Genomic DNA, 17,130 nt, shown 5'->3' on the forward strand with positions numbered 1-17,130 from the left:
ACGGCTTTGTTAAGAATAGCACACCACTATAAAGATCACCCGCACTTACGAGCACGATCCCAAACACGATCAAGGACATTACAAATGCTTATCCCCAAGGAACCTTTGTCACAAGAAATGACCATCAAGCACGAATGCTTGGGAGCTCGAAAGAAAATATATATTATGCAAAGTTAAAACAATATTCCCAGACTACGTGTCTGGATGTCTCAAAAAACCGGTTTACGACCTCAAGACAAAGGTCGCCGTTGATACCTATACGTAGTCCCCTAATCAAGGACCCAAGTAGTGGAAAAATTGAGCTGTAAAGACTAGCTCGAGACCATGAAAGATGATGACCACGAGACAATGGTCCGTCTAAGCCCGTTGTCAGCCCACGTTCAGGTTACAACTAAATTCGAGCACCCGTCGAAAGAATTCTCTCTTGCAAGAATGAATAAAAGAAATTCTCAAAAGAAATCACAAAGAACCAAAGAAATAGGAACTTGCCCATCTTCAGTCGGCAAGATCGCGTCATAAACCGCGCGAGTTCCCAAATCAAAAAGAAAACGAATTCAGGGACGTCCACCCTCAGCGGACAGGGCTCGCCCACCCTCAGCAGGCGGGGTCTGCGTCACTAGCCGCGCAGGTCCTCAGTTTTCGAAAGAAATAAAATCTTCAAAATTAAAATAGGCTCGCCATCTTCAGCCGGCGGGGTCTACGGCGCAAACCACATAGGTCCTTATTTTCAAAAAAAAAAAAACAACAAAATAAAATTTCAAAACAGATTCGTCCACTTCTATCGGACGGGGCGTCCACCCTCAGCGGACAGGTTCGCCATCTTCAGCCGGCGGGGTCTACGTCACAAACCGCGTAGGTCCTTATTTTCAAAACATCAAAACAGATTCGTCCACTTCTATCGGACGGGGCGTCCACCCTCAGCGGACAGGCTCACCCACCTTCAGCGGGCGGGGTCTGCGTCACTAACCGCGCAGGTCCTTAGTCGCTGCAGCGATAACCTTTTTCGGTTTTCCCTTTTTCCAAAAATTAAAGGATTGGTTTTCCGTTTTTCCAAAAAAGAACGATGTGCTGGATTTTCCTTCGTTTTACGTCCTATAAAAACAAGGGGGTTTTCTCGTTTAGCTAGCCCTGAAAATGAGAATCTTTAAAAATGTTTTACCTCGTGATTGGGCTTGGCCAGGCCCAATTACACTTTACAACTTTAATTTCGAAAACATCTGTAGCTACTCCCAATGACAAAGTGAGGGAGTTTCTACGCACCTTTAGATCCTTCCAATGACAAAGTGAGGAAGTTTCTATACTATCAGTTGACAAATCCCAATGACACGTGAGGGATATGTCGACACTTCAAGTGATGACCCTTAAGTCAAATGTTATCACTCGGGGGCTCGTGAGACCCTCGCAAAATAGGTCACATGCACCATGGCTTGTGTGACGCACTCCGTCTAATACTTTGACCATCGTCTTACTCCAAGACTCAGTCAAAGTGGGGGCTAACTGTAGACACCTACTTTTGTCCCCGTTCCCGCAAGGGAAAGGTTCGATGATGAAAGCGTAAATCTCCACTTGACAACGCATCTCCTATAAAATAAACGAATCTCGATTCCCCATTTCATTTCACCCGAAACCTGCTATTTATGGAAACCTGCTAAAAATAGTAACTGTCGTAAAAGGTAGCTTCTAAAAGTGGCTAATCGTAAAAGATAGAACCCTGTCAGAATTAGGTGTTGCATTCCAACATAAGTCCTAAATGAGATAGAAAACCGCGAGAATCCTATTCCTAATAGGATTCGGAAATAAGAGTTACGTATCAATTAAAATCCTAACGAGCCTAGAGTTCGTAACGGGCCCAGACGCATTCCGTCATAAAATTGATACGCGCTAAAAGACTCAAATTAATCTCAAACTCTACGGATTTCAGGAATCCGAATCTGACTAAAGAAAACTGCCCAGACCCTATTTTCAACGCCTGGCTGTGGGCGCCGAAATCTTCGGCGCCCAGGCCTGGGCGCTGAAAATACCTGGGTACGTGTTTTTTCCTAATTCTTTGTGGATTAGAACTCTGCAATTCTATCTTTCCACGAATTCTTCCCTATAAATAGGCCCCTAATTTCGACGTGAAAGGACACACAACAACACACAATTATATTCTGAGTATTGACTCCAACCCTTAGCCTAAGCCTCTCGCTGCGAAACTGTTCACGCGTTCTGTCGCAATCGATCCATAAATCGAACAGAACGTATCCTGTCCCATAATTGAGATTCGTTAAATAAAAAGGAGAAATAGCAAAGTCAAAGTGGTTAGTTTTCTGAGAACCGTGACGCACCTCTCAAGGGTGCGTCGTAATGTGTCCCTTTTCGATGATTTAACTGCTTTCCTCGCCCTTTTTATGAACTGTTAAACTAACCTAATCTGATTGTTCTATCACGCCTAACAAATATAATATTTTTGGGAAATCGGATTATCATGCTAGGTCCCTTAATGCTATTTAAATCAGATAATCAGGATCGAATTAGTATTATATGTTGCATATTGCTAAAATTAGTATTATAGTCCCTTAATGCCTAGAGTTTGGGACAAGGTCACGCATTAGCCTCGCGCTTTTTCGACCCCCTCACACTGACCTTCTTGTATACACAAGATTCGTCCTGATTCTTGATGAAGCCAAACTTATTGACTGCTTCATCAAATCGTTTATTCCAACTCCTTGATGCCTGCTTTAGTCCGTAGATGGACTTCTTAAGCTTGCATACCTTTCCTTGGTTCTTTTGATCGACAAAACCCTCCGGCTGTGTCATGATCACAGTCTCTTCAAGAACACCGTTCAAGAAGGCAGTTTTGACATCCATTTGCCATATTTCATAGTCATGAAAAGCGGCAATCGCAAGGATTATCCGAATAGACTTAAGCATCGCGACTGGAGAAAAGGTTTCATCGTAGTCAACGCCGTGAACTTGCCTGTAACCTTTTGCTACCAATCTAGCCTTGTATATGTATACAATTCCATCTTTGTCTTTCTTCAACTTGAAGACCCATTTGCATACGATAGGTGTGAACCCATCCGGCAAATCAACCAAATCCCAGACTTGATTTTCAGACATGGAGTCTATTTCAGATTGCATGGCCTCTAACCATTTAATGGAGCTTGGGCTCGTCATAGCTTTCTTGTAAGTCAAAGGTTCATCACTATCCAATATGAGAACATCTAAGTTTTTAGTCAAGAGGACCCCTGTCCATCTGTCCGGCTGAAAAATAGTTCTATTTGACCTACGAGGGGCAACAACGTTTTGAGGAACTCCCACTGGCTCTTCTAAAGAACCTTGGAGGTTCATCAACTTGAACTGTTTCTAAAAAGTTCTGAGTTCGTTGTTCGTCTCGAATATCTTCGAGGTCTATTATTCTCCCACTTGTCAATTTGGAAATATGATTTCTTTCCAAAAAGACACCGTCACGAGCAACGAATACCTTGTTGTCTGACTTGTTGTAGAAATAATACCCCATAGTTTCTTTTGGATACCCAACGAAGAAACATTTGTCAGATTTAGGTTGTAGCTTGTCCGAAATTAATCGCTTGACATATGCTTCGCAACCCCAAATCTTCAGAAAAGACAACTTTGGAAGTTTCCCAGTCCATAATTCGTATGGAGTCTTTTCAACAGCTTTTGACGGAGCACGATTCAGTGTGAGTGATGCAGTTTGCAACGCATGTCCCCAAAACTGTAAAGGAAGTTCGGCCTGACCCATCATTGACCTGACCATATCGAGTAAGGTCCTATTTCTCCGTCCCGACACTCCATTCCATTGAGGTGTCCCCGGAGCAGTCAATTCAGAAAGAATACCGCATTCTTTTAGATGGTCATCAAACTCGTGGCTAAGATATTCACCTCCTCGATCCGATCTTAGAGCTTTGATTTTCTTGCCATGTTGATTCTCTACTTCATTTTGAAATTCTCGGAATTTCTCAAACGATTCAGACTTGTGCTTCATTAAGTAAATATAGCCATATCTACTGAAGTCGTCCGTAAACGTTATGAAATAGTTGAACTCACCTCTAGCTTTCGTACTCATAGGCCCACATACGTCCGTGTGTATTAGCCCTAGTAGTTCTCTTGCTCTTTCTCACACCTTTGAGAAAGGTTGCTTTGTCATTTTGCCAAGTAAACAAGATTCGCATTGATCAATCTTCTCTAAGTCGAATGATTCTAGAATTCGTTTCCGTTGAAGTAATTCCATGCGCTTTATGTTTATATGGCCTAATCGACAATGCCACAGAAATGTGAGATCTGAATCACCAGTTTTAGCCTTTTTGGTATTTATGTTATAAATGTGTTTGCTTGTATCTAGCTCATAAAGACCGTTTTCTTGTTGTGCTGAACCATAAAACATTCCATTCAAAGAAAAAGAACAACTATTGTCTTTAAATTGAAAACTAAAACCTTTAGAATCCAAACATGAAACGGAAATGATGTTTCTAGTGATACTAGGAGGATAGTAACAGTTTTCTAGTTCCAAAACAAACCCACTAGGCAAAGAAATAAAATAAGATCCTACGGCTAATGCAGCAATCCGTGCTCCATTTCCCACGCGTAGATCCATCTCGCCTTTATCAAGCTTTCTACTTCTCCTTAGTCCCTGTGAATTGGAACATAAGTGTGAGCCACAACCAGTATCTAATACCCAAGAAGTAGAATTAGCAAGATTACAATGTATAACATACATACCTGAAGGAGAAGCAACGTTTCCGTCCTTCTTCTCTTCCTTTAGTTTGGGGCAATCTCGCTTGTAATGACCAGTTTCATTACAATTGAAGCATTGCGATGTAGAAGGAGAAGCATTCCTCTTAATCTTGCTCTTGGAAGGCGCTAGATGCCCTCCGAGAGTGGACGAAGATGCAGCCTTGCTTTTCTTCCCCTTGCCTACTTTCTTGAATTTAGTGCACCTCACATTCAAAGGGTCTTGATTGAACTTGAGGATTTTCTCGCATTTCATGAGTAATTCCACAAGTTCACAGAATGTGCTCTCTTTCTGATGAAAGAGATAGTGCATCTTAAAACCATCATAATCCTTATGAAGAGAATTCAACACTAGTGCAATAGCTACCGACTCTTTGATGGAACCACCAAGTCTCTCAATTGTGAAAAATAATCCAGACATCATATCCACATGAGACCGAATTGATGTGTTTTTGTCCATCTTGACAGAGTAGATGCGCCTTTGTGCCTCCAGAAGTTCGACTTCTAGGCACGACTTGCGTGGGGTTACGATCTTGAGATTGCTCATCGAATTAGCCAATTCGTCAACCCCATTGCCACCAGTTTGGCACAAGGTTCGAAAACCCTCACACTTATCCTCGAGGCTACTTAGGAGAGCTTGAGGTTCAAAAGTAATGAACCTCCCTCTCCAACTCTCAGGGATAGACTTAAGGATGAACTCTGTGACAAGGTACTTGTGAAGTGCCCAACTTCTGTACCTTTCAGGAGTCATGCCTCGGGCATCATAGCTAGGGAAAGGTTGTTCAATGACATAGTGTATGCCATTAACTTTCAAAACTTCGACAATTTTCTCTTTCCATTCAAGAAAATTAGTCAAGTCTAACTCGACATCCAGAATTTCAGATGATATGATTGTTGTTATGTTTGCGACCATTTTGATTACTACAATCGAAAAGAATTTGCAATAAATAACCATTCATACAATTCAATAACTTTGAAATAAAAGCAAAACATGCAATCATTAAAGCTATTAAAACATTTCATTCATGCAAAAAGCAAAAACATGGTCTTAAATCCTTAAGCAGCTTTAGCATGTCTTAAGTAGTTTAAGATTTTAGGTAAGCAAAACCTATTCCTAGTAATCTCCAAATTACTCTTGGTTAATAAATTAATGCCATAATTTATCCCATTGCCACAACTTAATGCCATTGTTGTTTGAGTTGTAACCACAATCAACGTGCTCCTTTAGGACGCCTTACCACCTAAGTCAACTAAAATAGCACCTCGCTTTAGCGTAAACCTACTATCTTAGATCCCTAGATTTTTGTAAGTGTTGATTTGGAAGGCAATTTTTAAAACTCAATATTACTTGGACCTAGTTGTTTCTATGTTGGTTCGATTATTTAGTGAACTTAAAACTAATCGATTCATAGGAAACAACTTGTTCATGCAAAGCATACATACATTCATACATCCACGCATAATATATATATTAAATTGCATAAATAATTGGTGATCTAGTATGGCCCAAAACTTCTTGTCTTGAAGCATCCAATCTTCATCACCTCCTTGTTAGCTTGGCATCGTCTTGAATCTTCGTTCAAATGCTAACTTAAAGTTCTAAACTTAGAAATACTTGAAAATAATAAATTACATCAAAATTTCCATGCTACGCAAACCATATTTAAAACTTTATATTTAAAGATAGAACGGTACGCAGACCGTATTTAACTATCCTAAATTGGCCATACTAGTCACTTAGAGTACCTGCATTGCATAAAATATATATTCTACGCATTCACCCATTCGCATGCTAAAACGAATGGCCCATTTTAATATGCAAGTATTTACGTGAATTAATTAAAATTCACGTTCACATAAACGCGTCCTAAAAGATTAATCAATTTCCAAATTATTAATCCTTAGACTTTATTCTAATTAAAATTGAATTTAATTAAAATAATGCGACCTACGAAATAATTAAAATAATTATTTCATTTTAATTTCATTTAGTGGCTCCCACTCAAACCAATAATTATTCCGGATAATTAATTATGAAAAATTAAATTAAAACTCGCGGCCCGGCCCAAGCAAATAAAATATTAAATTAAATATCCCGTTAGCCCAAATTAATGCAAATATATGAAGCCCAACGAATAAAACGATTTTAAAAAAAAAAAGTTCAATTGCCTAATCGGGCTAGAATTGCGCCCAGCCCCGCCTTGCGTGAAGCCCAAGAGCACACGAGCATTGCCCGCACACCCCCAGCCCCATCGTGCGTCAGGCCCAAGAGCACACGAGCAATGCCCGCGCGCCCCAGGCCCATCGCACTGCATGCGTACCGCGTACCCGCAGCCATGTTGCCCCTGCGTTGCGTGTGTTGTGCATCGAGTGTGTTGGACGTCGCAAGGCTTGCCCTTGCTTCGTCGCAGCCCCGCAAGCGTCCTCTCCTTCCCCTTCCTTGCCTAGCGTGCACGAGGCACGCAGCCTTGCTGCTGCTGCTGCCCGTGTCGCATGGCTCGGCGAGCACAATGGCCTCGTATGGGACTAGCCATACTTCCACCATGCTCATGTTCGTGTTTTTGGTTCGTAATACGGACCAACATAATTAAAATTAAATTTAATTCACGAACTTGCATTAATTTTATTTTTCAAAAAAAGTTACGATTTAATTTTCGAAAAACAACGAATTTTAACGATTTAATATACTTTAACGACAATCCAATTTCGTAAAATTAATAAATCAAGGGCTAACAATATTCAAACTTTCAAGAACGATCGAATCAACTTTAAAGTTTGAACTTTTAATTATTAAAATCCGAAACTTTATATCGTTCATAAACAATTAAATTTCAGATTATTAATAATTTGGTTTAAGTGCGATCAAAATTAACGAAACCATTCAAAATTTTAATCCAATAATTTTTAAAATTAGCCACTGACCCATGAAATTATACCCCCCTTCCCCAATTAACCGAATTATTAAACCAAAATTAATTAAAATTCAATTAGGGTTGTAAATTTTACCAATTGGGTAAAGGAAAAATTAGGGTTTATACTTATCGGAAAAATCTGAAATTTTTACCATAGATCAAGAATGTACCCAGAAACACTGTGTCAAAATTTAAAGAAATTTCGAGTAGTTTAGGTCGACCTTTTAATTGAATTACTGTACGACACTTTTAATTTTTAATGAAAAATTAACAAAAACGCCCAAAAAACGATGCTTCGAGGCCGGTTTTCGCAATTCTATTCTCATGAATTGATCTTAGAAAATCGTTTTCCATCAGATTAGGGTTTTAAAAATCGAAAAAGCGAATATTTTTGATTTCGGAACTGCCAATTTCGCAATTAATCCCATAATCCGAAAAAATTCCGAAAAATCAACAAAAATTCCAAAAATTTCGACAATGCAAAAACAATAATAATCATGCTAATTCATGCTTTGAATACATAAGGCTCTGATACCACTGTAGGGGAATACAGTTAAACATAATAACATGTGCGGAACAATCCCCAAAGCCAGGAACATGTATAAAGCACAGATTAAGCAAACTTACATTCGAAGCGTGTTTTCCACAACAATCCGTCAACGAACACGAACAAAGAACTCCACTTGTCGTTCCTCTACTTGGTTCACCGACACGATCAGATCCGTCTTGATTATCGTAGCTTAGACAATCGATCAAGAGTTTGTGCTTTTGGGAAGAACAATTCTAATGGAGGCACAGAGAGTTTAGGGTTTCTCTTGCCTTAGGTTAGAATCTGATTTTTGCATTAGGTTATTGGAAAACGTGAGTTGGAATAATATTATAGCCCTTAGGTTATAATATCAACCGGCCACGGCACATAGGCCATGCGCCAGCCAGCCACGTCCGTGCAAGCCCACACGTGCACAGCCACACAGGCGCTGGGCCTTGGGCCGCGCTATGTGCGCTGCTGCTGCTGTACCTCGCGTGCGCGCGCGCGCCCAGCCAAGGCTTGGGCCTTGCGCGCTGGCTCGCTGCTACGCCCCAGTGGGCCTTGCGCGCTTGCGCGCCTTGGCTCGTTGGGCTGGCAGCGTTGCCCCTTTCCGTATCCGTGATTAATATATTTCCAATATATTATTTATCGTTTCGTATACGACGAATCACCGTCGTACGATACGATTTATTCGTTTCGCGTAGCTTACGAATATTCGCGATACGATATACGATTCCGATGCAAGGTCGTATCGTATAATACGTTTTCCAACTAATTCCCGAAAAGCTATTAAATGAATTTCCGATTCATTTAATCCGGTGATCTGTTACGTGTCATTGGTGTGACCTTGTAGGTTCAGTCAAGAGTAAGTTGTGAGTTCAATATCCATTAGAACTCACTGATCGGAAGCATTGCTCCAGCTAGCTGTTCCGATCACTTGATCTCACTGAATTAATTGTTCGCAATTAATCTGAACCTTGGTATTAGACTTAATTCACCTTGGGTGAAGGACATATTTCCTTCAATGCGTGCCTTCCCTAGCTGCTCCGGAACCAAACAAGAACAATTCTTTAGAGCTCGAAGTGTCGCCCCTCCGTAGAAAGTCTACGGGAAGTTCGAATCCGCCTTAGGTTTAACCAACTAGGATATTCACTAAGGTTTTATGCACTCGGGTTAGGCTATAAACTATATTCTCCCTTGAACACAATCTAAGTAAAGAATATGATATTAGGTTGTTTAATTATGACGGCTAGCCTCATATTTATAGAGTAGAAATAAGAAATTTGAGTCCCACTAGGAAAAGAATCACCAATCTTATTAGGATTGTAATTCTTAACCAATTAGAGTTATAGGAATAATTAAACTCCTAATAATCCAATTCTAGTAGGTCTAGAAAAACTAAACTTAACACCCAAGTTACTTGGCGACTAAGTAATCGGACAAGGCTAAGACGCACGCCTATACGACGCCATGAGGCCCACGATTGGCGCGCGCCTGACGAGGCTCAAGCGTGCCTTGCATTCGGCCTTTGGCCCGTTGGTGCGACTTGGTTGCTGCTCGCCCACGGCCTACTACGCCCCACTGCACTACCTGGCCCATCGCACACTGTTGGGCGTTGGTGATGGGCTTCGCGTCTAGTGCAGTGCGCTCGGCCTTTTTCTTGTCGAGCGATGGGCCGGCTCGCTTGCCAGCTTGTCGCTCGTCGAGCTTTCGATTCGTTTTCCGATTCCGGAATCTATTTTCGTTTCGAACAAATATATACATTTCCGTTAATATTTCCGATTCCGGAAATAATTTCCTATTCCGACAATATTTTCGATTTCGGTAATATTTCCGTTTCCGGCAATATTTCAGTTTCCGATAATTTTTCTGATAAGAACCATGTTTCCGTTTCCGGCAACATCTACAACTGGGATAATATTTTATATATCCGTCATGAACCACATTTCCGTTTCCGGCAATATCTTCATTTCCGGAATGATCTTTACTTTTCCTTTTGACAATATGAGCTCCCACTGGCACCGAGATCCATCGTTTCCGAATGATTTTAAAAGGAGTACTTAATGAAATTCACTTAAATACTTGATCCATTCACGTACTATTTGTGTGACCCTACAGGTTCAGTCAAGAGTAAGTTGTGGATTAATGTTATTAACTCCACTTGAACTAAAGCGGCCTCTAGCTAGGAATTCAGTTCACTTGATCTCACTGAATTATTAACTTGTTAATTAATACTGAACCGCATTTATTAGACTTAGCATTAAATTCATTAAATGAAAACTTGGACAAAGGGCATTATTTCCTTCAATGTTCCACTGTCCTTAGGGACAAGTGTGCATTTCCTAATTCCTTTGTCTCTTGATGCCTGCTCATGAACATAAGGTAAGATTAGTCATCCTTATTATGTCCAGAGGTTTTTCTGGCTTTCAGAGTTCAACTGATCAAATAAACAGATAATCATAGCCTATGATTCATCTGAGCACGGCCATGCATTTTTCAGTTTCTAGCTCTCCGAGTGGCCTTGTACAACTTTCGGCATCTCATCCCGATTTATGGGAGGACAATCTCAATCTTGTGATCTTGAGGCTAGACTTCGTTTGATAGGTGATTACCTGAGCGTTGTCGTTATAGTCTCCTTTTACGGTGCGGCGCTTGACAACGTCAAAGTAAGCAGTTCTCAAACAAGTAATCTCAAATCACTCAGGTATTGAGGATTAGTGTCTAATAATGCAATGAAATTTACTTATGACAAATTTTCATCTCTTACAGTAAAGTTTTATAGGTTTGTCCGATACTAATCTTATCAAGTAATTATCTATGAAAATGATTGCGACATTGCCATGTCCACATAGTTCAAGAAACATAACTACTAGTCATCTTGCAATCTAGTCGTCTAGCGTTTTCTATGCGTCCACCTTTATAGAAAACTTTCGACCAGGGACCATTTTCAACTTTTGACATTCAAGTTCACTTGATAGACATTTCTTAGTCACAGGCTTGGTCCTAAAAGTTTATCTTGAATATTTTTCAAATTGAAAGGACTCATCATTTAATACTAAACTAAGATTAGATGGAATATGAAATTACATTTCATATATGATAGATGTTCAACCTGAATGTTTTACAACCATGGGCCTCGAACCATCTTTAAAACAATTAATGAAATTCAAAACTATGCTTGATTTCCAGTGCCACAATGTGAGTATTGATTCTCACTTGTTGCATACACTACTACAATTTCCGTGTTTTGGCGACGCGTTTTAGGCTAATTAGCGACGCCTAAAGGCGTCGAGAAAATTTCCCTCGACGCCTGTTTAGGGCGTCTAGAATCTCGACGCCTTTTAGCGTCTTGATATGTTTTCTGCGTCGACAATTGTGACGTCATGTGCTTTCCACAAAATGACAAGGCGTCGAGATCCTCAACGCCTTCTAGCGTCTTAAGATGTGTTCTAGGCGTAGAGAAACATAGAACTAAACCGGGATCAAAATTGTTCGTCGACGCCTTTCTGGTTCCTTATTCTAGACATCATTTGTCGTCCACAAATAATTGTGGCGGGAAATTTAAACCTTAATGTAACACAATCACGACATCATAAGGCGTCCAAATTTTTGTAAGCTTCTTTTCACCTATATACAATATAAATAAAAATATATATAATTCTGTTGTGAACAAATGGTGAATGTCCACCCACTTATGTTGAAACTAGGTAAAACATTAAATGTGTAGCTAAAATTTTCTACACCTATAAGCCTATATTTGTTATATTTTGACTTATGTAAATGTATTAACAGTAACTTTTACTACTATAAATACATGTAAGTTTGGGTGTGATTCTTACACCGGATAAACAAGATACAATTCTATCAGTAAAGGAAATTCTTGTTCTCTCCATTTTATAACACGTTATCAGCACCAGTTTTTCCTCAGGTATATTTTTACCTGTTACTCAAAATTTAGAAAAAGTGGTATATATTCTTAACAAAATGTTTTTGAGGAGTATGCTCTATAGTTTCCCATATTTGGGATCCTCTATATCAGAAACTCTAAACACCCGTTTTAATCATCAAAGAAAGTCCACATTGTTGTCGGTGTTATGGGCAACCTGGTAAAAAAAAAAAAGAGAAAATGCTTATATACTATATTCATGACACTTGGTTATTTTTTTTTCTTATTCATGCATAGTTGTATACATGCACTCTTACGTACTACTTGCATGCATAGTAATATTAGCCATGCATTATCATTACATATATATATATTATTCCTTTGCATGCCTACATGCATATAGCTAGACTATACTTAAAATAAAATAAATTTTTTTTTGGTAAAAACGATGTAGCCTTTATTTTCAGCTACATCTTTATTTTTGTTTTTCGAACCCACGATCTCTTAAACAGACTAGGGTTCTCGGACCATTACGGCTTGCATCCCGGGGGATATCTTTTTACCATTTTAATTCTATATATCCATTATTTCTTTTCAAATCCACAGAGTATTTTTTTTGGCAGTAAGTAATAAAACTATTAATCTCTTTAGACTATAATATACCAGTTTACTGTAACAAATTGTATAATACAATCATGATTTATCCCCTATAAAAGGGGGATTACCCGTCCCATTTTCACCACACAACATCTTATCCCCTTCTTACTTTTTATCCAAAACCACACAAAATTTTCCTCCTCCAATTTTCCGATCAAACATGTTTCCGGACGGCAACCCCGACCCTCCACACGTCTTCACCTTCGAGGAAGATTTAAGAAAATTAAAATAATATTTTGTTTTAATGATGGCCTTAGTAGTCCTTCTTATGGCATTAATGATTTTCATAATTTTCAACAAATGAAGATCTCCATTTTTTTGTTTATTTCCGGCAAGTAAGAACAAAATGCATAATTTTTGTAGTACTTCATTCTCCATTTTGATGTATTAATTGCATTTTGTCGCATTTTTAATTTTTTTTTAAACATATGTATAATATTATTATTAATGTTATCATTATTTTTTTTCGCTTTTAATTGACGTCATTACCATGAATTATTTGATTTATTTATGTGGGATTCATAATAATAAACTAAGGGGGAGAAGAAAACATAAAATTTTAATAGTTAATTATTATGAATATGATTAATTAATTATAATCTTGATTACTAAGTTTAATGATTATTTGATTGTAGTTAAAATGGGAGATTTGATGAAAAGACAATTCAATGTGCTAGACTTGTCTGGGCACAATTTTCTGGAATGGACTGTTGATGCACAGATGAACTTAAAGGCCCAAGGACTGGATCATACCATAAAAGATATAATGGTTCCAGGCACCACAGAAATCAAAACTGCCACCGAGCAGGAAAAGGCCAAAGCCACAGGCCTCATAAGGCATCATTTACATGATAGCCTGAAAACTGAATATCTGATGGTGGAGAATCCCAAAGAGTTGTGGGATAGTCTTAAAGAAATATATGGACACCATAAAAGGGTGCTCCTGCCAAAGGCTCAATTTGACTGGACTAATCTGAGGTTCCAGGATTTTAAATGTGTTAGTGAATATAATTCCACGTTATTCAAAATTGTATCATTGCTGAGATACTGTGATCAAGCGGTCACAGAAGATCAAATGATAGAGAAAACCCTCTCCACCTTTCATGCGAATAATATTCTATTGCAACAGCAATACCGAGAGAGGGGCTTTAAGAGATATTCTGAGCTGATTTCTCTATTGTTGGTTGCTGAACAGAATAATGATCTTCTGTTAAAGAACCATAATCTTAGACCAACTGGGTCTATGGGATTCAATGAAGCGAATGCCGTTGAAAGCTCAAACCCACCTGAGGCAAATGTTGCCCATAGAGGTGGACGTGGAAGATTTAACCACCGCGGTAGAGGACGCGGAAACCACCGTGGCCGTGGTCGTGGTCGTGGCAGGGATTATCTGGGCCCTAGAAATAATAATCACAAAGGGCATCAACAAGGAAATCAAAAGCACACCCCCTCAAAAGAGAAAGACACATGTTTTAGATGTGGCATGACTGGCCATTGGGGGAAAACATGTCGTACTGCAAAACATTTGGTAGATCTGTACCAAGCCTCCATAAAAGGCAAAGGAAAAGTTGCTGAGGCAAATTATGTAGATGAGGAAAATCCCTCAGGGCCAAGCTTTGATGTATCTGATTTCTTCAATGATAACCCTGACAGTGGCAATGATCTGATATTTGGGGATAATAGTAACATATAAACACCCCATCTAAACTATGTCATGTATCGTTTTTTTTATGTATTTTTCGATTACCTTGTTATGAATTTCTAATTTTCATGAATAAAGTATTTTATTATAATCGTTTCTCTAAACTAATTGTATATTTATTTATGAAGATATGAATCTACCTGAAGTTGATTCCAAGTACCAATGTCTTCTGGACAGTGCAGCAACACATACTATCTTAAAAGATAGGAAGTATTTTTCAAAACTAACAATGTACCAAGCAAATGTCAATACAATTTCCGGGACAGCAAAGCTAATAGAAGGATCCGGAAAAGCTTGCATTGTGCTCACAAATGGAACAAAATTGACTATTAATGACGCTTTATATTCGAGTAAATCTCGAAGAAATCTCTTAAGTTTCAAAGATGTGCGTCAAAATGGATATCATCTAGAAACAATGACAGTGGATCAAAAAGAATATTTATGCCTCACGGCAGAAAAATGTGGCAAGAAACATATTTATGAGAAATTGCCAGCATACTCTTCAGGGCTATATCGTATGGATATACGGCCAATTGAAATAAATATGATATCTAACAAGAAGTTAGATAACAAGAATTTGCTTACATTATGGCATGACCGTTTCGGTCATCCTGGAACAGGAATGATGCAAAAGATTGTAGCAAATTCAATCGGGCATTCAATAAGGAATGTTAAAATACCCCGATCAAATGAATTGACATGCTCTGCATGCTCGCTTGGCAAACTGATTATAAGGCCATCCAAAAACGAAATTGCCACTGAATCTCCATCATTTTTAGAAAGAATTCAGGGAGACATCTGCGGGCCAATTAATCCTGCAAGTGGACCATTCAGATATTTTACGGTATTGATCGATGCTTCAACACGATGGTCACATGTGAGTCTCTTGTCAAGTAGAAATGTTGCATTTGCAATTCTACTTGCCCAGATCACCAAATTACGAAATCAATTCCCAGACCACACAATAAAGAAAATAAGACTCGACAATGCTGGGGAATTTACATCTCAAACTTTTAACGATTATTGCATGTCGATTGGGATTGTTGTTGAACATCCAGTGGCTCATGTACATACACAAAATGGTCTCGTTGAGTCACTGATCAAGAGGCTACAATGGATTGCAAGACCATTGTTAATGCAATCAAAATTACCATCATCTGCTTGGGGCCATGCTATTTTACACGCGGCATCATTAATAAGATTGAGACCGACAGCTTATCATGAGTTCTCACCTCTACAGTTGGTATATGGTCGAGAACCAAATGTCTCACATCTAAAAATATTTGGTTGTGCCGTGTATGTTCCCATTGCTCCACCCCAACGCACAAAAATGGGTCCACAAAGAAGGCTGGGAATTTATGTTGGGTATGAGTCCCCATCCATAATTAGATACCTTGAGCCAATGACTGGAGATTTATTTAAGGCAAGGTTTTGCTGACTTTCATTTTAATGAGTCAGTATTCCCAGCCTTAGGGGGAGAGAAAGTGGACCCACGGAAAAAGGAGATTGAAATCACATGGAATGCAACACAACTGTCAATATTTGATCCACGAACAAATTCATGTGAACAAGAAGTCGAGAAAATTATTCATTTACAAAGTGTTGCAAATCAATTGCCTGATGCATTCACGGACACAAAGAAGGTGACAAAGTCACATATACCAGCAGAGAATGCCCCTGCACGCATTGAAATTCCCACTGATAATAAGGCCATTGAAAATGAGTCTATGGCACGACGAAAACGTGGAAGGCCATTTGGTTCAAAAGATTCTAAACCAAGAAAAGTAAAGAGGCCTGATGGAGTAACAAATGAAATCAATATTGATCCTCCAAAAGAAGGTCATGAAAGACCAAATGAAGAGGAAAACATTGATAAAGATGATCCTCCTAAAGAGGAGGAAGAAAAACATAAAGAAATCGATAACGATGAAATTTCAATGAACTATGTTTCAACCAAGAAACATTACAACCGGAAAAATGTTATCGTTGATCAAATATTTGCTTACTCCATTGCAATTGAATTGATATCTGATAATGATGACCCTGAACCAAAAACAGTGGATGAATGTCGTCGCAGACATGATTGGCCAAAATGGAAAGAGGCAATTCAGGCAGAATTGAAATCCCTTGAAAAACGAGAAGTTTTTGGAAAAATATCCACTACACCAAACGGTGTAAAACCTGTCGGGCACAAATGGGTATTTGTGAGAAAAAGGAATGAGAACAATAAGGTTACAAGATACAAGGCAAGGCTAGTTGCCCAAGGTTTCTCTCAAATACCAGGGATTGATTATGAGGAGACATATTCTCCAGTAGTTGATGCTACTACGCTAAGATTTCTGGTAAGCTTGACAGTTTCGAAAGAACTGCAAATGCGATTAATGGACGTTGTGACCGCATATTTATATGGGTCACTTGACGCAGACATTTATATGAAAGTCCCTGAAGGACTAAAATTACCAGAAAACCACAAACCTAAAGAAATGCTTTCCATAAAGCTGAAAAGGTCACTTTATGGGCTAAAACAATCTGGAAGAATGTGGTATAATCGTCTTAGTGAATACCTTGTGAAAGAAGGATTCAAAAACAACCAAATCAGTCCCTGCGTTTTCATTAAGCGATCCCAGTCAGGATTCGCTATCATTGCAGTATATGTGGATAATTTAAATATCATTGGAACTCCACGAGAACTTGAACAAACTGCAAAATA

The 17,130-nt window shown here is 38.9% G+C and overlaps 1 protein-coding gene across 1 annotated transcript; it reads left to right on the forward strand.

Moving 5' to 3' along the window:
- Positions 1–13,358: 13,358 nt before the first annotated feature.
- Positions 13,359–14,411, forward strand: LOC130467312 (uncharacterized). The gene has a single exon (XM_056835785.1). It carries the CDS (start codon positions 13,359–13,361, stop codon positions 14,409–14,411), a length of 1,053 nt encoding a protein of 350 aa, XP_056691763.1.
- Positions 14,412–17,130: the final 2,719 nt, after the last annotated feature.

The sequence above is a fragment of the Spinacia oleracea genome, chromosome 2 (assembly GCF_020520425.1).
Source record: "Spinacia oleracea cultivar Varoflay chromosome 2, BTI_SOV_V1, whole genome shotgun sequence".
In the NCBI taxonomy this organism is placed as follows: domain Eukaryota; kingdom Viridiplantae; phylum Streptophyta; class Magnoliopsida; order Caryophyllales; family Amaranthaceae; genus Spinacia; species Spinacia oleracea.

Excerpts from the sequence above, each read along its gene's own strand:
- LOC130467312 (XM_056835785.1), top strand. The coding sequence starts at position 13,359 with ATGGGAGATTTGATGAAAAGACAATTCAATGTGCTAGACTTGTCTGGG.